The 19,271-nt window shown below is 50.6% G+C and overlaps 2 protein-coding genes across 6 annotated transcripts; both read left to right on the forward strand.

Moving 5' to 3' along the window:
- Window positions 1–6: 6 nt before the first annotated feature.
- LOC100550153 (polyubiquitin-B) lies at window positions 7–1,389 on the forward strand. The gene is made up of 2 exons (XM_085238845.1): window positions 7–169; window positions 620–1,389. The coding sequence occupies exon 2, from the start codon at window positions 626–628 to the stop codon at window positions 1,313–1,315; it is 690 nt and encodes a 229-aa protein (XP_085094971.1). The 5' UTR covers window positions 7–169; window positions 620–625; the 3' UTR covers window positions 1,316–1,389.
- Window positions 1,390–2,465: 1,076 nt separating this feature from the next.
- On the forward strand, window positions 2,466–18,675 carry SCARB1 (scavenger receptor class B member 1). 5 transcript variants are annotated; one of them, XM_085238509.1, is made up of 13 exons: window positions 2,466–2,681; window positions 5,591–5,748; window positions 7,235–7,376; window positions 7,729–7,932; window positions 8,228–8,323; window positions 8,625–8,737; window positions 10,243–10,409; window positions 10,931–11,049; window positions 12,597–12,670; window positions 13,331–13,382; window positions 13,816–13,959; window positions 16,056–16,175; window positions 18,255–18,392. In XM_085238509.1, exons 1-12 carry the CDS (start codon window positions 2,562–2,564, stop codon window positions 16,173–16,175), a joined length of 1,509 nt encoding a protein of 502 aa, XP_085094635.1. In that variant the 5' UTR covers window positions 2,466–2,561; the 3' UTR covers window positions 18,255–18,392. The 5 variants fall into 5 exon arrangements, with proteins under 5 accessions (XP_085094635.1, XP_085094633.1, XP_085094636.1 ...); XM_085238507.1 differs by having other exon boundaries at window positions 18,252–18,390; XM_085238508.1 differs by lacking the exon at window positions 16,056–16,175 and having other exon boundaries at window positions 2,468–2,681; window positions 18,255–18,675.
- Window positions 18,676–19,271: the final 596 nt, after the last annotated feature.

Consider the following 19,271-nt stretch of genomic DNA (forward strand, 5'->3'; position numbering starts at 1 on the left):
CGCGCCGCCCCGCGCTCGCTGCCGTCCGCTCTACACAGCGGCGGGAATGGCCGCGGGAAAGTAGTGCGTGGCGGAGTGATCTGAGCGGCGCGGGGCGGGAGCGAACGTGTGGCGTAGTTGGAGTCTTAGCAGGCGGGACGCGGTGTGCTGTGGGTTTGGCTTGCGAGCGGTGAGTGTTCCGCTGGGATCAGCCGTGGCTCGGCGGGGCGGAGAGGCGGCGGGGCGCGTGTGAGGAGCGGTGGGGCTGAGCGTGTGTGCGTGCTTGGATCGGAGAGCGCAGGGGGGAGGGACTGCGGCGGGCAAAGATGGCAGGCAGAGTTGGCGGCGTGTGGACGGGGTGTGGGCCGGGTGTTCGTTTTCCGCTCGCGGGCCGTGGCGCGGGCCGGGGACAGGGTAGGTGCGGGGAACCGCCGGGAAAATGTCGGCCGCGCAGGTACAACAGCAGCTTCTAAGATGGAGGAGGCGGGAGCGCGCCCTGAGCGGAAAAGGGGAGGAGGCGCGTGGCACCGCCCCTCGGAGTGTGGGCGGGTCCTCCTGTGACGTCACAGGGCGGCATGGGCGGGTTGGCGGCGGCGGGCGCTGCTAACGTCCTCTTAACATGTGCTGACCTCCCTTCCAGACCAACATGCAGATCTTCGTGAAGACCCTGACTGGCAAGACCATCACCTTGGAGGTGGAACCCAGTGATACCATCGAGAATGTCAAGGCCAAGATCCAGGACAAGGAGGGCATTCCCCCCGATCAGCAGAGGCTGATCTTTGCTGGCAAGCAGCTGGAAGATGGGCGCACTCTGTCTGACTACAACATCCAGAAGGAGTCCACCCTGCACCTGGTGCTGCGCCTGAGGGGAGGGATGCAGATCTTTGTGAAGACCTTGACGGGTAAGACCATCACTCTGGAGGTCGAGCCTAGTGACACCATTGAGAATGTCAAGGCCAAGATTCAGGACAAGGAGGGCATTCCCCCTGATCAGCAAAGGCTGATCTTTGCTGGCAAGCAGCTGGAAGATGGGCGCACTCTGTCTGACTACAACATCCAGAAGGAGTCCACCCTGCACCTGGTGCTGCGCCTGAGGGGAGGGATGCAGATCTTTGTGAAGACCTTGACTGGCAAGACCATCACGTTGGAGGTTGAACCCAGTGACACCATTGAGAACGTGAAGGCCAAGATCCAGGACAAGGAGGGCATTCCCCCCGATCAGCAGAGGCTGATCTTTGCTGGCAAGCAGCTGGAAGATGGGCGCACTCTGTCTGACTACAACATCCAGAAGGAGTCCACTCTCCATCTTGTCCTGCGCCTGAGGGGTGGTAACTGAAGTGGAGATTTCTTGCTTCCAAGAAAAAGTTCCTCTGCACATATTCACTCCAATAAAATTCTTGCATGCACAAAGATTGCTGTCTTAAATCCTTCAAGCAGCTATCTTAGGTATTTAATTGCAATCTAATAAATTCTGGTTACTTAATTTCCAAATAATAAGTGTTATAAAACTGCCTTATGCAAGGCCTACACGTGGCTGGCCAATGATGCCATTGGTGCTGTGGTTGTGTAAGCGTTCACATAACTCCCTGCAGGCTGCTGAGGCTTGGTGCTGGTCGCAGTGCTCTTCAGCCATTACCATGTAGCGTAACACAGAATTGCAAATCCTTTTGGAGTAGGAAGGTTCAGTAATACTGCTTTGCCCAGTGGAAGGCTGAACACTGCATCAATGTAGTAAAAACCATTGTAAAGGTACTAAGTTCCTTCAAAAGCCAGTGAGCTTCCCTGCTGGCTTTGGCAATCTGTTTGCTGGGTGATGGACAATTGTGAAATGCCAGTAGTGAGTGCAGCCCTTAATCCAGGTGCTTGGTTCAGATAGCGGGCTGCACAGCTTTAGTCTATAAAGCAAACTTTGCAACTTAAGTACTGACTTATAGAATGCCTCTGGGAATGCTCTTTCATCCCGGCTGTGTGCTGTGTAGAAACGGCACTGTGTTGGTGAGCTGAAGTGCTACAGAGTAGTTCTGTATGCTAAGAACACCGACGGGACGTCTGCTCACCTACTTGCAGTAGGCTGCTGGGTGTCTGAGGTCAAACGCTCGCACTGGGGAAGTGGAAAACAGGCGGGAGAGTTAAGTAATGAACGCACAGCTGTTTCCTGGGCAGTACTGCGCTACTCATCTGTGTAAGGGTGTGCTTGGAGTTGGAGTGAGGGTTTCAGCTCCATCCAGAGCAGAAGGGTGGGATCCCAGGGAAGAAAACAAAGCACTTCTTAGGTGACGCTGCTTGTGAGTTATACATGAGTGAGAGTGGTGTGAAAGGAGGTTTCGGCGCGTTGCGGTTTGCAGGGAACAAGCCGGGATAATCAAGAAGGGCTATTTGGAGAAAACCTTTGAACACCCCTGCAGAGCGCTGTGAGCGGAGCCCGCGGTAACGCCGGAACGGCCCGGCCGCACGCAGCGGCAGCTTCCGCCCCGCTCGGCTCGGCCCACGGGGGCGGTACCGCCCCGCCCCGCCCCGCCCCGCCGTAGCGCCCCGCCGGGCCCGGGGCATAAAGCGGTGGCGGGCCGCCCGCTGCCCGAGCCATGGGCGCTACCGGGTGTAGGGCGGTGGTGGGGCTGGGGGTGGTCGGGGCCGTCTGCCTGCTGCTGGGCGGCTGCCTGCTGCTGGCGGGGCCCGCTATCATCAAGATGCAGGTCCTCAAGGTTAGTGGGCCGGGGGCTGCGGGCGGCGGCGGTGATTGCGCGGGGCTGGGCGTGCTGCTTTCGGTGTTTTGCGTCGTCCGAGCTCTGCAGGGGCGGTGAGAGCCGCGCACCGAAACGGCTGCTTCGGTGCCGCTCTTCCAGCTTGCGGCATCCTTAAAATCTCAGCGCGGATAAATCTAGGCTCGGCTGTTCTGTGCTCTGTTGCAGGAGGGCTGGGGCTGCCTGGGACCGCGATCCTCCTTAGCAGGGGCGGCGCTCAGCTGGCACTGATGGGCGATCGCTGCTGGGAGAAGCGCTGGGTGCTCTTTGTTAACTACATGGGAAAGTTCGTGCTGGTAGATTGCTCTCCATTGCCCAGAACAGCGTGGGTGATGCGCTGCAGTGCTCGGATGGAGCCCTTGCCTTGTGCGTGGTGTGGTGTCTGAGAGTGAAGCACAAGAGCTGCCTCTGTCTGGGGTTCCTGGCTGCTGGAGGGGGTCCTGCTGCTGGTTATGGCACAGGGCTGCGGGCTGAGCCCTTGGTCTGCCCAGTGAGTGCCGCACAGAGCCCTGGGACCAGTGCTCTAAGGCAGAAAGGGAGAAAATACAATGGGAAGGGCTCAAGGACTGAGATGAGAACAGGGAGGTTGCTCACCAATTACTGTTGCGAGCAGAACTCTAACTTGGGGCAGCTGCTGGGCTTTTCTCACAGAGTCCCCTCTGCAGCCCCCACTACCAAACCCTTATTGCATCAGCCCAATACATGGCTTCATCCCCAGGTTCACCCAAACCTTTCCCACTGCCCACAAGGGAGGGTCCCTCTGCCTTGGGGTTCCTTCAAGCTCATATCTACCCATGTCAACACCTAGAAACACTCCCCTAGCACAGGAGATGAATAGCAAGTGGCTGTAGCTGTGTGTGTCCCCGTGTCTTTGTCAGGAACAAGCTTCTGTTGGAATGTGTGCTCTGGTAGTGCCACTGGCTGTGCAGAGCCAGGCAGACCTTTGGCTTAAGCCAAAGTTGGTCTTTGTCCAGACTGTTGGCTGTGCAGAGCTGGTGCTGGCACCTGTAGAACATATGGCACGATCAGTGCAACCAGACTTCCCATCTTTTGGGAAACTACCTGATTTAGCTACTTTCAAGTGAATCTCAGTGAGAAGAGGAGAAGCCTGACCCTTCTTTTTCCTCAGGACTCACTTCATCTCAAGCATGCAGTCTCCTCATCCTCCACGTGATGTGAAGGATCCCAAATTCTTACACAGCTTAAAGTCAAACGGAAAACAAACAATGGAGTGATATGCAGGGTGGTGAGTAGCGTGGAGGGCCTTGTTGAGATTCCTGGGGCAGTGTTTGGAGTGGTGGGTATGAGGAGGAGCTGGTGGCAAGGCTTGGGCAGGGCTGGAGACTGATTGGCCTTTGGCAGGCACTTATCACATAACTCCACGTAGGAACTGTTGTCCTCAGTGCTTACATTGCTGTCTTTGTCTGGAGGAGATGCATGGTAACCCGTTGCTTTCAGTTCCTCAGGAACTTAACATGGTCAGGATATGTCAGACCACTTAGTGACCCTTTGTAACCCAAGAGTGAAAAATATTCTATTTTTATTTCAGATATGTGCCACATTTGTGTTGACCTTCGTGTAGCTTTACTCCAAGGCTGCTCTGATCAGTATATCCTATTTAATGGTAGTTGTTATAGTTGGACTCAATGAGCTTAGTGCTCTTCTCCAACCTCAGCGACCCTGTGGTTCTGTGCAGGGCCTGGAGCTGCTGGGCTCCCATGAGAGGAGGCTGAGAAGGGCAGCGGGCAGTTGGGATGCAACCTGTGTGCGTTACATAAATGCATGCATATGCAACGGGAAGCCCAGGGAGTGCAAAGCAGAACAAACAAGTAAAGAAAAGCAGATGTCAGTGTTTAGACTCTGCTGGGTGCACAGGGAAAGGGTTATCAGACAATCTAGATGAAATCTGGGTCGCTCTTGTCCCATAGCTGCTTCTCTGCTGGTGACACTGCTGGCAGCTTTCTCCTTGTTCCTGCCATAGGGGTCAAAGCAAGCAGCAGTGGGGCTGAGCTGGAGCTGGATAGTACCTGCGTGCCTTTGCTGATTAGTGGATCAAACGCAGTTCTGAGCTGCTACCTAACTGTAGCAAGAATTTGTATTTGCAGAGGAAGCAAAGACAATAGTGGAATACATGCAAAATAGATGATCAAGAAGAAACAAACTCTTGGGGTGCTTGGTATGTAAGACAGCTTCCAGGAGGCTGGTAAGGACTGGAGGCAGGAGGCCAGCTGCCGGCAGCATGACTGGGGAGGAGATGAGGGCTCAGGTAATGCCTGTGCTTTGTGGGCTTTTTCTGGAAAATGGGACAGGGATATGCAACACCGTTGTGCACTGCCTTCAAACTGCATTAAGACAGACATGAATTGCTGCAGGATTACATCTGAGAGGAAGCAAAAGCAACTTGGATGCAGTTTGGTTGACATCACCATTCTCTTCATCTATTTTGGGATAACCCAAGAGCTGCGTGGTTTGTAGTTGTAGCTATGGAGCTGCCATACCTGGCAAGCAAGTGGAAGACTTTAGGATGGGCTTGTTTGTGCCAGATAAGTCAAACCACCAGAGTTGTGAATAATTCAGTGCTGGCTTGGCTAGCACAGTGAAAGCCTCCAGCACTTCAAAGCAGCTTTGAAACCTTGTGGGTAGGAGTCTGGCAAGCTGAGCCTCAATAAATAAGCCTGCAGACATCATGTGGTGTGTACTTGATGCTTCTGCATGCGTAAGTGTGGAGTTTAGAACTGGCTCTGTTTCAGTTTGCATAACGCGCTGTGTCCTCTAGAGATCCACTGCTGAAACTTCTGGTGCGGGAAGCAGGAGTAGGTGTACTCGGCCTCCAAGGCCAAGCAGTCCATCTTCTTTCTCTTTCTTTGCAGAATGTGAGGATTGATCCCAGCAGCATTGCCTTCAACATGTGGAGGGACATCCCTGTTCCTTTTTATCTGACGGTGAACCTCTTTGAAGTGCAGAACCCTCAAGAGGTCCTCCAGGGAGCAAAGCCAAAGGTGAACCAGCGTGGACCGTATGTTTACAGGTCAGGTACTGCTTGTGGTCCAGCCATGTGTGAGCTGCTGTGCTGCCTGCCAGGCTCTTGGCTGGGTCCTCCAGGAGGACAGCATGGCAATAGTGCAGCCTGCCTGAGTCTGATGGCATAGGATTTTAAAGCAATCCAAATGTGAAGTAATTGCTCTGATCTTGCTAAAACCATCAGTAGGACCTCTGGCTGACAGTGTTGTGAGGCTGCTTGGTGCTTCAATGTGAGCTGTGGAGCTTGGTCCTGTGCTGGGACCGGTTAGCTGTTAGTATGGTGATGGGCAAGCCCCATCCTCAGGTTGGGCTTCAGTTTAATCTTCACTGTGCATTTAGGAATCTAGCTTCAGAGCTGGAATCTCCTTGATACGAAGCTTCAGACTTCCTGCATTGATCTAAGACCTGTCATTTATGATGGGATGCAGAATTTGCCTAACATGAATAATCTGGTCATGAGAACCAGTACAGAGCACTGTGTCTTGGTTAGGTTCAACAACAGCAGGACTTGATCTATTTGCTATGGCTAAGAATGGTGGCTGGAGCCCCTCTCTGGACCTGCTGTGTGAGGTGATGAGAGAGATTGAACTGAGCACATAAACTTACCTGTAAGTAACAATATTTGACATGTTAGTGCCTATACATGTAGGCAAGGTCAGGTCAGCAGCCTAAGCAAGCTCATGTGGGAAGATTACAGGTCTAATCCCAAAGCTGTTTGAGTAGTGTTGGGGGAAACCTGGCACTATGTATATGCCCTCATTTCCCCTGGTCTGCCGGTCACACCACAGAACTGTGTAGATTCTGTACGTTGTGATTGGATCAGTCACTTGGCTTGGAGAAAAGGCTTCACTTACACTAAGTAAGAATAAACAAAGGGGTAAAGCTTATTAATGTTCTTATGTTCCTGTTGAGCAAGATTAGTGCCTTTCCCTATCATGGACCATAAAATAGGCTTCACAATAAAGGACTTTGTTTCTGCTTGTGCATTGAGCTGCAGCTCCCCATGGAGCTGTAACTGGTTTGGGATGCTGGGGACAACTTTGGGCTGCTGCAGCTGGGCTCCCTAACAGCATGCAGCAAGCAGGAGCTGGGCAGTGCACAGAAGAGTGACCCAGAGAGAAGCAGCAGAGCCAGGATGCTATGTGGGGGTTGAGCTTCATGTGAGGCTGCCCAGGAGCCAGTAGGGAGCTGTGGGACAAATTCACACGGGTTTGATAGCGGAGCCTGTGCCATCTTGTTTGGTTCTCTTCTGTTTTGGAGGTTGTTTCGGTGCGTGGGATAGTGTAGACTGACTTATCTGGGCATCTCTCTCATAGAGATAGGCTTCTCAGTAGCTGTTCTATTGCCTCTCCTGCAGCCTGGTGCTCCTGACTGGGGTTTGCTCTCCTTCCTCTGCTCTTCAGCAACAAGCCAAGGCCTGCCCTTGCTTCACACACAGTGCAATTGGCACCACATGGAGCCAGGTTCCCATGGTCTCTCTTCTCTCTTTGCAGAGAGTTCAAGTACAAAACAAACATCACGTTCTATGACAACGACACAGTCTCCTACCTGGAGTACCGGCAGCTCTTCTTCCGGCCGGACTTGTCCAACGGCACCGAAGATGAGTACATAGTGATGCCCAACATCTTGATGTTGGTAAGGACTTGCTTCCCAGAGACGTGCTGGCTGGCAGGAAGGGTGGTGATGCTCTGTGCTAACCTGAGGCTTCTTTTCTTGTCAGACTTGAATTCAATCAAGCCACAAGATTAAGTATACATTGGGCTGGGCTCATGTCTTCTATTTCATCTAACCTTTGTCTGGGGAAATGAAACCTGTGAGCTCTCTGTGGCTGCTGCCACAAACTGCTTTTTTCCCAGCTGTGGGCTGAATGGTGCCCCTCAGGCTGTCAAAAGGGCTTCTGTAGAGCGCTATGCTGTGTGCTGAAGATGCGTTGCATCCTCTCTGCCAAAGGCAGGGCTTTTATCTCACGGATTGGTTTCCTTTACAGGGAGCAGCTGTCATGATGGAAAACCTACCCAGTTTTGTGAAGTTCTTGCTGAGCGGAGCCCTGGCTGGCCTGAAGCAGGAGGCCTTCATTAACCGGACAGTGGGGGAGATCTTGTGGGGCTATGAAGACCCTCTTTTAGACACAATAAATGCCATTGTCCCTGGCATGATCCCATACAAGGGGAAATTTGGCATATTTGTTGAGGTGAGTAAACTCCTGCTGGGAACCCTGAAGTCCCAGACATATTGTTATTGAATATGCAGGCTGTCTCCTTCACAAACTGCTTGGAGCAGCCGTGTATAATTGATGGCAGTTGTGTAAGGTGCCTTATATTTCTGCTTGAGGGGAAAATTGTGTTGGAAGCTGTCTCTGGCAACCGAAATAAAACTTCAGAAGCTTACAATATGTGCTCCTAATGCTGACGAAGCATGCAAAGGTGTTAACACCCTGCAGGCTTTCTGCATGTAATCGATTACAGGTTAATTTCTTCTCTCTGCAGTTTAACAACACCAATTCTGGATTGTTCACAGTGAATACAGGCATGAAGAACATCAGTCAAGTTCATATGGTGGATTCGTGGAATGGCTTGAAAAAGGTGAGCATCAGGCAGCAAAACTCAGGGACAGGGCAGTGCCTGATGTAGAGCAAGGCTAACTGAAAGCTTTTGGTGCTGTTGTATCAGTGGGTTGCAAGTTTGGAAGCCAGTTCCTATGGGACTAAAATGTCAAAGCAAAGGCAGAATGACCAGAAAGCAGCCCAGTGCAAGAACATTCAGTTGTGCCCATCCTGAAAACTCTCCAGCATTGCTGTCCCCAGCTCTTCTGGATGGCGTGGCAGGGATGAAGTTGACATCGAGCTGATAGAACTGAGCTCCTCTCTCTGCACCCATCCCACAGGTGAACTACTGGCGGAGCAATCAGTGCAACATGATCAATGGGACTGCGGGGGAGATGTGGCCACCATACATGTCCCCAACATCACTGGAGTTCTATAGCCCCGATGCCTGCAGGTGAGGCTGCAGCAGGCACAGAGCTGCAGTCCCTGTGCTGATGGTGGGAGATGCTCTGGTGCTCACAGAGTACTGTGTGGTGATACAGAGGACTTGGGTAGAGTTCCTGTAGTTAAATATTCTGCTACAGTTTAGTGTTGTAGTGTCAGAGCACTGCCAAGAGTGTAGAGCTGTCTGCCTACATCTTGTGATGTCATAAATGCCTTCTGGATTGCTGGGGAAGCCTAACTTAACTGAATTGAGAACCAGTCTAGATAAGATTTGGGAATAAGAAGGCTGGAAATGAAGTTTGTTAGAAGAGAATGTTGTTTGGCCACAGAACTATTGGAGAAATAGTGCTGGGGGCTGTGCCACTGCTCCTACACTGCTTCATTTTTGCTCATGCACAGCTGTGCCTGTGTGATGCCCTGGCCTCAGCTGAGTGTGCAGGGGTTAAAGTACCTCTGGAGCCTGCCCTGCTCTAGTGGAAACACCCTGAAACTGGAAGGAGGAGAAGTGAGGTGGCCAGATACAAAGCTCTGTCCCCAGCTGAGGAAAGATAATGGTGATTTCGGCTTTGCAGTTGCTGCAAAACAAGCAAAGTGCTCCTGCTGAATAGAGATCAGTGACCTCCGCCAACAAGCAAAGTCAGCTGAGCCCAGTATTAGTGCAGGAATTCCTCTACATAAGAGTCATCAACAAATACCAAAATGACTCAGAGCCAAGGACTTGCAGGGAAGTTTACTAGTAGTCAAAGTTTATTTAAACTTACCTGTTTTTGTAGAACTGTGGAGGTCTTGTAGAGAATGTAATGTGTTTTTGGCAAGGTGTAAAATCAAGCAGGAGGCTTGGTTTCCTGTGATTCTTGCTGAAGGGTGAGCACAGCCCAGAAGCGTGCACATCACTGCTGTGCAGAAGGCAGCTGTAGCGATGAGCATCCTTCTTGGCTGGCTGGGCTGGCTGCATCCCCACAGGTCTTGCTTGAGTGTGAAGGATCAAACTGCCTTTCTGGAAACGTGCATCTACTGATGCATGCAGCATAAAGTCTCTGCTCTTTTACCTGGATTAAAATCTTGCTGTACAGTGTAGTTCATAAGATGAAATTTTCCACTCTTCTGATAGCTGTGTGCTAGAAAACAGATTTAGCCAGTGTCCATCTGCTGTGACAGAGCACTTCTGTCTCAGAGCCAGTGCCAGCACAAAGACAGCATTATCTCTGGGAGAGCAGTCATGGGGATTACTCCATGCCCTTAAACAAATCCATTCTGGATTCTGCAAACAGATTTATAAGCTTGTGTGATTCTCTCCACAACTAGTCCTGACCAGCCTTGTATTTGTGCTTAAAACATGGAAAGCAAATGGCTTAGATACTCATTCCCAATCCAAAGCTCTGCTCAGAGTGTTTATCTTGATCTCAAAGTCTAAGTTACATTGCAACTGCATCTTATCCAGAGAAGATAAGAGACTGTTTCTGTGCTGAGAACCTGCTGGCTAATCCTGATCCTTCTTCACCAAAACCCTTCCAGATCCATGAAACTGGTGTACGAGCAGTCAGGACAGTTCAAGGGTGTGCCCACCTATCGCTTCGTGGCACCGAAAACGCTCTTTGCCAATGGCACAGATTATCCCCCCAACGAAGGCTTCTGTCCCTGCAGGCAGTCGGGCATCCAGAACGTCAGCTCCTGCAGGCTAAGTGAGTTCTCCTGCAATTCCCCTTTCCATACTGAAGTCTGGGGCAAGTGGGATGGGATTACCTGTCCAAGAACTTGCTTTGCTGCCTGGTGGAGGGCTGGAAGATATCTCTGGGGTATGTGTGCATTCCTCTGAGTAAGGGGAGAGTGAGAAAGCTGCTGTGGCCAGAGCCCTCTGCTTGTTCATGGAATGGCTGAGGGCAGGATGGAGCATCACCTCCCCCAGGCTGAGAGCTGACTGTGTAACTGCCGAGCTAAACTTTGATTTGGGGCAGTGAATAGAGATCACTAGGAGTGAGAATTCAGTCTTCAGTGTTCTATCCCACATCTGTGGCTGATGAGTGTTTGGTGGTGTGTGGGGTGAAGGTGGCTTGGAGGTGGGATCTGAACCTTCCTGGTGCAACAAGCTGCTGGGGGAAAAGGATAGAAAAGCAGGAAAAAGCAGGAAATAAATCTGCAATGGCTTAGAAATATCAACATGCTCTCAGATGGATGAACTTAAGTTGTCTCTGTTCTCACCCAGATGCACCGATGTTCATCTCCCACCCTCACTTCTACAATGCTGACCCAAGCCTGGTGGATGCTGTGGAAGGCCTGCATCCCAGCAGGGAGGAGCACGCGCTCTTCCTCGATGTGCACCCGGTAAGGGGCTAGGGGTGGCTGCCCCAGGGCAAGGCCTAGGCTGTTCAGTGGGGCTGGGGGGGAAGGTTGTCCTTAGGCTGGGCCTAGGCCGTACGGTGAGGCTGGTAATCACCCCGTGGTGGGGGCTGGTGGGATCCTGCTCCCCAAGGCTGGACCTAGGCTGTGCAACAGGGCTGGGCGACACCTGATGAGGGGCTGGGAGGGCTGAGGGCCTGGCCTAGGCTGTGTGGTGGAGATGGGAGCATGCTACCCTGCCTGTCAGCCCCATGCTGCTCTCCTGGTGCTGACTGGAGCAGGTTCCAGAGTGCAAAGTGGTAAGGACGTGTGCAGATAAAAAAAACACCAAAGTCATAAACTAATTGAATAACTAGCTTAGCTTCTAGGGAATTGCAGCACTAATTGGAATCATAATTGTTTTGATAAGCGCGGTCATTTTCTTTCCACTGACTCAGGAAGGCCCCTGACACCAGGAGGTGTCTGGCAGCAGCCCAGGTCTGTAAACATGTACGACCATGGGAGATGACTGGCAAAGTCTGAATACCACTTTGTAGTGGACCTGTTGCTGCTGTTTTTGGGCTGGCTTTTTCCTCCATTCTGACTAGCCCATCTGACTGGCTGCTTCTGCTCTGTCTGTCTTGGTGCTGCACCTCGTGCATACTGAACAGAAGGATGAAGCTGCTGCACCAGTGCCATCTCAAGTCTCCCTTGTTGAAGGGGAGAAGACAAGGGGAGCTCCTTGTGACCCACTCTGCATGTGGCCATGAGTGGAATGTTTCCAAGCATTCAGCGGTGCTAGCTTGAGCAAGAAACCAATCCCCTCTTAAGTAAGGCAAGATGAGCTTCCTACCCAGGCATTGGGTTCTCTGCTTTTCTTATCACATTTATGGAAATCTAATTAAGTTTATTACAGTATCAAAGCTCTTCTGATAACAGTACAATTCACTGTTATCTAGCCCAGCCTGCTGAGTACAAATATGGGCAATCCAAGAAAAAAATACTCTCCCCTTAGTGTGTCAGAGAAGTGCAGTGTCATGAAGAACCAATGGCAGAGGACCATCTTAGAAGCATGGTGTTGTTGTGTACTGATGTATTCTCAAAACAAGTGCACATAGGTTCAACAATAGAAGAGGCTCATCAGGCTTAGGAATAGAAGCTTCTTTTAAAACACCCTGCCCAAGGAATCAATTGCAGGTTGTGAGTTCTACGTGGTAACTTAAACTTTTGTAGGACCAAACCCGAGCGCCTTGTGTCACATAAAGCATCTCCCCATGGTCATGCAGTCTGCCTGTTAAATATGTGCACTACACATGTGAGCAGTCATCCTCAGAGCCTGGGGAACAGCGTGGGGCTGGCCAGTGCTGGTATACTGGAAACTCAGCCTTGCTGCTGGCCATGTGCAGTGGATCTCTGAGTGATCCAATTCATTGCTTCATTGGGAAGGTGGCACCTGGAGCAGCTGGGGAGGAAAGTGGAGAGCCAATTTTGTGCAGAGCTCTCATGATATGTGTGAGTTGTACTGATGAACTGGTTGGTCTCTTCCTTTGCAGGTGACAGGCATCCCCATGAATTGCTCCATCAAGCTCCAGCTGAACCTGTACATGAAGCAGGTGTCTGGTATCCTGTAAGTGATTCACTGTTTAAAAGTGGCTATCTATTCATCCAGCAGGGAGTGCTGCTGGCTCTGGGGTCCCTGCTCACCCTGATAGAGGAGATAGCTTTGATGTTAGCAGTGTCACCACTGCAGCAGCCAGCTGGCTGATGTGTAGGATCAGCTGTTCCGGCGACCTCCAGATGCTGTCCCGTGGCAGTGCTGTGTGCCTGCCTGGTGGCTCAGCTCTTGCAGTGCTTCGTGCACCTGACAGAACAGTTGAAATACAAATGCTGGCCCTGTTGTGCAATGCTGGCAGACAACCCCTGTGCTCTGAACTTGGCAGTACTGCCCTGCAGATGACTGGGACGTCTCAGATCTGCATGAGTTCAACGTTCCAGTTCACTGAGTTAACATACCTGGAGCCCAGATTTAGGATGACACTTTTTGCTGTCATTGTGCAGCTAAATTCAAATGGAAGTGTTGGCACTGCTTTTGCATAGAAGGCCCAAAATGAACGTGGTCCCTGGAGAGGAGGGAGCCTCCCTGAAGCAGCAGGAATTGCCACCTTCTTGCATCAGTGTCCTGACCTCTGCTGGTCTGTCAGACTCTTCCCATTATGAAGAATTGCAACAGTAGTTGTGGTCTGATGAACCAGGAATCTAAATGCTTATTTCTTTTCCACCCCCACAGTCAAACAGGGAAGATTCAGCCAGTGGTGATGCCACTGCTGTGGTTTGCAGAGGTGAGCTGCCTTCCTTGACCAAATTCTGAAGAGTGTCTCGTGCAGGAAGGGGGAAACTATGGTGCTGGGGGAACTCCACTTTGAATAAGGCTTTAAGCCAGGCAGACTGAGCCAGCAGAAGGCTTTGTACTGCTTGGCTGCATGATTAATCCTTCTGAGCCAAACAAACCCTGCACTGTACTTGGCAGACCTCTGGCTCTGTCCTGGATGTGGGGTTAAATAGAACCCAGAACAGCACTGCCAGCATCTGCATGCTAATGTGTCCCAGGGAGTACAGTCCTACAGCTGTGTGCATGTCCAGCTGTTTGGTGGAAGCTTCTGGCCTGCCTGTGACTTAAATTCCTCAATCCATGGTAGGAGAGGAGTTGCACAAATGGTCTATCACTACTCTGGATGAGAGAGATGCCTATCACAACTTTGCTTTCTTGGGCAGAGTGGATACATTGATGGCTCAGTCCTATCACAGTTTTACACCAACCTGGTGCTGATTCCATCCATCCTAGACTACCTGCAGTACATCTTCCTCGGGCTCAGTGTCCCGCTTATCATCTCTGCTGCACTCATGATGATGAGTCAGGTAAGAACGTGAAGATATCAAATGGGAAGTGCTGCTAGTCAAATCAGATTGAATCAGATGACAAAGATTGGGTTGACAATCTAACACTCCTGATGAAGCATTGGCTGATACTGTGATTCTGTTAGAACTGTGTCCTAATGACACCGGTAGGTAACAGCAGGACTTCCTCGGCTATCAAGAAATTGGGCTGCAAATGTTTTAAAAGCAATTCTGGTCATCTTAGTGCACAGCAGTGACCAAAGCAGGTTCTCATGGGAGGAAGCATTTCTCAGCTCACCCAACTAATGAACAACCCTGGCTCATCAATCTCATTTCCATGTAAAGCATCAGGTCTGTGCCGTCACCCAGAAACTCATTTATTTCTCTGCAAGTGCAACTGTTCCAAATAGCTGTGGGAGTCAGGCCTGCAGGGATCTGTGAGTGAGAAGCCCTGACCTCTGAGGGCTGCAGGGAGCTTTGGGTGGTTTGGAGCAGCGCAGGGGCCTGGCTGCCCCATCCATCTGAGTGTAATGCTGTGGGGACAGAATATAAAACAGTGCAGCACTTGGTGGTGATCTGTCTCCAGCTGCAAAACACTCATCTGATAAGAGCTAAAGCTTTTAGAGAGCTTAGCATTGAAGTAGAGATCTAGCTCCCTAACCTATATCAAAGCAAGCTTATTGAGCTTTGGTGTTACAGCCAGACGGCTTGAGCTGGCTCTAAAGCTGCAGATAAGAAGAGGCTGCTTGTGGGGATGAAAAGGCAGTGAAGAGGATGAGTGGGCCGAGGTGAGAGTATGGGCGAGAGACTGCTTCTGCTCAACCTATAGCTACCCTTACTGAAACGCTAATACCAGCCCACTTTAAAGAGCTCTAGAGTTCTCCAAGTATCACATAATTGGATTTCTACCAAGCCTACAACTGCTTAATTGACTTAAACACGATTCCAAATCCCCTTGTTCCTCCCTGCCCTACCTGGCAGTGGGGGAGCAGTGTGAGGGGCTGGGGCTCAGTGCTGACCCTTGTGATGTTCCCAGAGCAACTGAGCTCTGAGCGTGCCCACCCTCTTTGTTCCAGCAACTGCAGGTAGCCACAGGCTTCATCCTGCTGTGCAGCACCAGTATATCTCAGCACATGTTGGTGTTTCCTGGGCTCTTATGTCTGACAGCCTAGGCTGCCATTTCCTCACCCTGCTTTGTGCAGTTTCCCGGTATCAAAGGGCCTTATGGACTGTTCTGGAAGGGAGTAGGAGAAAAGCTGCCTTCTCTATTCACTTGAATTGTCTGAACAGCTGCTTTTGAAGCATCCCAAACCTGGGCATGAGACAGCAGCATCTGGGTGCTCAGCCAAAGCCTCACAAAGTGCTAGAACTAAAATAAACCATAGGCAGTATCTGACTACCTGAAAAGTAAATCAGTAGCCCTAATGGCTTTATAAATCTCAGAGGAAGCCATGCAACAACACATTAAATTCTGTGCCTAATGAACAGATAAGAGCTTGTAAACTGGAAGACGGCAACTTGCAGCCAAGGTGTGTTCCTCGATCAAAGTGTTGCTGATCCAGTGATGATTGCTAATCACACCTGTTCCTCTCTCTGGAGGCCACAGGTGATGTCTGAGGGGCATTGTCCACACCTTCACGTGTCTGCCAGCGTGAAGCTCTTGCTTAACCTATGCCTTCCTGGTATGTCTCACATCTCTCTGGCTTCCAGAGGGAGCAGTGGGCCGTCAAACCAGTCCGGATGAGGTACTGTAAAACACTTAAATCTTAGTCTAGTTTACATAGGAGCCAGTTTAAAATGCATCTGTTGTTCCAAAAATGTGCGTGTCTCCTCTATGGGCACAGCATGTGCCCACATGCAGCATTAAAGCTCTCTGCTAGTGCAACCCAAAGCTTATGCAAGAAGACATTTAATATGCAAACAGAGCATTTTAAAACTGGCTTGGTGCTGATCAAAATCTTAAATAGGGCTTAGTTTAACCTGAATCTTGAAATCTTCCTCAATAGCTAGATTATAGTTAAACAGTGATTAAAACTTCTTTAAAATCACCTCCTAAAACCGGACCCTCGTGGAATTCATGTCAAAGTGCACCATAAACGAGCCTGATTATCTTCTAGGAAAAATGCTCTTTATTTTGGAGTAGCAATAAAAAGAACTCAGACAGTTATAAGGCCACCCAGGCCCCCCATGCCGGAAAGCTGCCTCCGGTTAAGGTGTTGCGAGAAGCCAGACTATAGGTGGGTACCCAGCCAAGGTAACACACTCTTCTCTCATCCAGAGTTGATTGAACTTTGCTAAAAACCAATCAAATGGAAATGTTTGCTGTCCATGTGTACCGAAAGATGTGTCATCTTGGCAGTCTTTGACGCAGCCATGTTATCTCCTGCCTTTATTCAGGACGATTTAGCTATGTTAGTACTAGCACTTAGCCAGGTTGTGAGAACACACTCTTGTTTCTGTTCCCTGTGTACTTGGTCTAATTGTATCAGCAAGGATTGGGATAAAACATAAGTGTAGTGTGAGGAGCTGCTTTTCTCACCTCTCCCCCATGAGAGTTTGAGAGCTGGAGGTAAGTTTTTCAAAGGGCCAAGTGGTGGGGATGACAGAGGCACCCTGCTGGTGGGTTTTACTTTCCTGCAAGGGCTTTCAGTGGGGAATTTGATTTTTCAAATATCTGGGTTTGTATTACAGAAACACAAAATCACAGAATCATTGGAGTTGGAAGGGAGCTTTGGAGGTCATCTTCTGCAACCCCTCTGTTCAAGCAGGGCCACTTAGGCCTGCTTGCTCAGGTCCATGTCCAGGTGGCTCTTGAATCCCCAAGGATGGAGATTCCCCCACTTCTATATGCAACCTGACCCAGTGCTTGGGCACAGGCTTTTTTTAAAAAGAAAAAATTAAAAAAAAAAGCATTTTCTGATGCTCAAGTCACACCTGTGTTTTAGTTTGTGCCCATCACCTCTTGTCCTGTCTCTGACCACCACTGAGAAGAGCCTCTCTCTTTTGAGGTTTTATAGTCTTCGTTCAGCTACTGAAATAAATTAAGATCCCCCTGAGCCTCTCTTCTCCAGGCTGTACAGCTTCAACTTTCTTGGCCTCTCGTATGAGATGCTACAGTCCTTTAATAGTCCTGCTTTGGCCTCTCAGTAGATCCACATTTCTGTGGCGCTGGGGAGCCCAGAACAACTTGGAAATGGTACTTCAGGACTACATCAGTGCTGAGCAGGGGGGAAGGATCACCTTGAGCTGCTGGCAGTGCTCCACCTAATGCGGGCTGGGGCTGCCCCTGCGCACATGCAGGACTTTGCACTTCCCCTTGCTGCAGCTGGTGAGGCTCCTGTTGTCCATTTCTCCAGCCTGTCGAGGTCCCTTGGGATGGCAGTGTGACCCTCTGGTGTATCAGCCGCTGCTCCCAGCTTTGTGTCATCTGCTAGTTGCTGAGGTTACACTCCACCCCCACCATCTAGACCATTAATAAAGATGTTAGATGTTAAACAGGGCTGGACCCAGGACCCAGGGGTACACTAGTCGTATCTGCTTTCCAGTAACTTTGGGCCATTGGGCAGTACCCTTAATGAGAATCACATAGGAAATGGCATCAAAAGCCTTACTGAAGTCAAAGTTGGCAATATTCACAGCTCTGCCCTCACCTACTAAGCTGCTAATAATCACACGAAGTTATCGCGTTGGTCAAAGGTGACTTTTCCTTGATGAATCCATGCTGACTGCCCCTGACGACTTTGTCCTTAGTGTGCCTGGAAATAGTTCCCAGTGCTTCCCAGGGATCGAGGTGAGGCTGCCTGGCTTGTAGTTCCCTTCTCTTGAAGATAGGTGCTTGTTTTTTGAGTGTTTGCTTGGCCAGAAGCAACTCGTTCATCCATGCAGGCCTCCTGGTCTTTGTCTGTGTCCATGATAAGACCCTGTCTGTTTCATAGAACTGTTTGAGTTGGAAGGGGCCCTTAAAGGTCATCTATTCCAACTCCCCTGCAATGAACAGGGACACCTATAGCTAGAAACAGGGACTTGTACAGCTAGTAGATGTCTGGGGCTGTGCAGCTGACTTACCAGCAATCCTCTGCCTGATGACACAGCTCTACAGACTGGGTGTTTCTGGGGTGCTACAAGGACTGGTGGGCAGGACCAGAGATAATGTTCTGTTGGGGCAGGAGATGTAAAAGTATTCAGTCTGAGATCTGTCAGGAAAGGATTCCTGGCCATGCAGAAATCAAAGGCGCTGGGGCACAAGTGTTATGCATGATGCATGTTGTGTGGTCTGTGCTGTGGGGTTGTAACCTCTGCCCTCTTCTCTCCAGAAGTTTGCCAAGGAGAAGCAACCACACGACCCCACCACGCAGAGCCCCCCTTCCCAGCCCTCTGAGACCACACCGCTCCTCCAGGACGCCTGCACACAGAGCCACGACACCGCCGAGGCCTGAGCTTGGGATGGGAACTGCTTCAGACCACCACCACCATTCTCCAGAAGGGGACGTGTCCTGGGAAGCCCCAGGGAGGCACAGCGAGAGCACGGCCGGAAAGACCTTGTCCACAAACCCAAAACACTGTGTGTGAGGGGCCTCGGCCAGACTGTGCTCATCGCAGCCCTCTCCCCTGTGAGCAGGCAGGGCTGAAAGCAGCTGCTGGCTCATCTGTTGTTTTGCAATGTAAAACTGCCTATTGCAGGAATAAAAGGCACTTTAATAGGAGCCGTTAGAATAAATAAAGTTAGTATAAGTAGCACTGGTGGGATTTTGTGATCTTTTTTAAAGCCACTGTTCATCTCGCACGACCAGAGCTTGCTATTCCGAAGCCACTTAAGGGTTTTATTGCCACTTGATGTGACCAGACTGTGCCACAAATCACTTCTGAGTGCTGTCACGGCAGTGATGTTTCTCCTAGAGGCTCTTCAGGGCACCTGGAGCCTGCCCAGGGTTACTCCTGCCTTTTCATGTCTTATTCTGTGCCATGACATTGAGCTCCGGTGATTCCCTTCCAGAACCTTTTCACTCCAGCCTGCCAGATCCCCTCGTTGCTTTTGGTGACTGACACACAGGCCATGCCAAAAATCTCTTTGGTGTATCCAACCTTCCACATAAATTCTGCTGGAGCAAGTGTCTGCCCCTGCTCTGCCCTCCCACCAGCACTCACTTAGAGAGTGTTGATGAAGGTATTTGTGCCTTTGGATAGAGGAAGCTGTGTGGAATAAAGGCAGTCACGATGGCTTTAGTAGGATTTGGAGAAGCTACTCCATATTTCTGAAATGGGGCCTTGTGGGACGTAGGACTGGGTGTTAACTGGGATGGGAGGGCTGGGGCCATTCTGTAGTGGGAAAGAAT

This window comes from Meleagris gallopavo, chromosome 17 (genome assembly GCF_905368555.1).
Source record: "Meleagris gallopavo chromosome 17, MGAL_WU_HG_1.1, whole genome shotgun sequence".
Classification (NCBI taxonomy): Eukaryota; Metazoa; Chordata; class Aves; order Galliformes; family Phasianidae; genus Meleagris; species Meleagris gallopavo.

Coding starts and splice junctions, on each gene's coding strand:
- SCARB1 (XM_085238506.1), top strand. CDS start 2,562: ATGGGCGCTACCGGGTGTAGGGCGGTGGTGGGGCTGGGGGTGGTCGGG. Junction 12,671..13,330: donor AAGCAGGTGTCTGGTATCCT/GTAAGTGATTCA, acceptor CCACCCCCACAG/TCAAACAGGGAAGATTCAGC. Junction 13,383..13,815: donor CACTGCTGTGGTTTGCAGAG/GTGAGCTGCCTT, acceptor TTTCTTGGGCAG/AGTGGATACATTGATGGCTC.
- LOC100550153 (XM_085238845.1), top strand. CDS start 626: ATGCAGATCTTCGTGAAGACCCTGACTGGCAAGACCATCACCTTGGAG.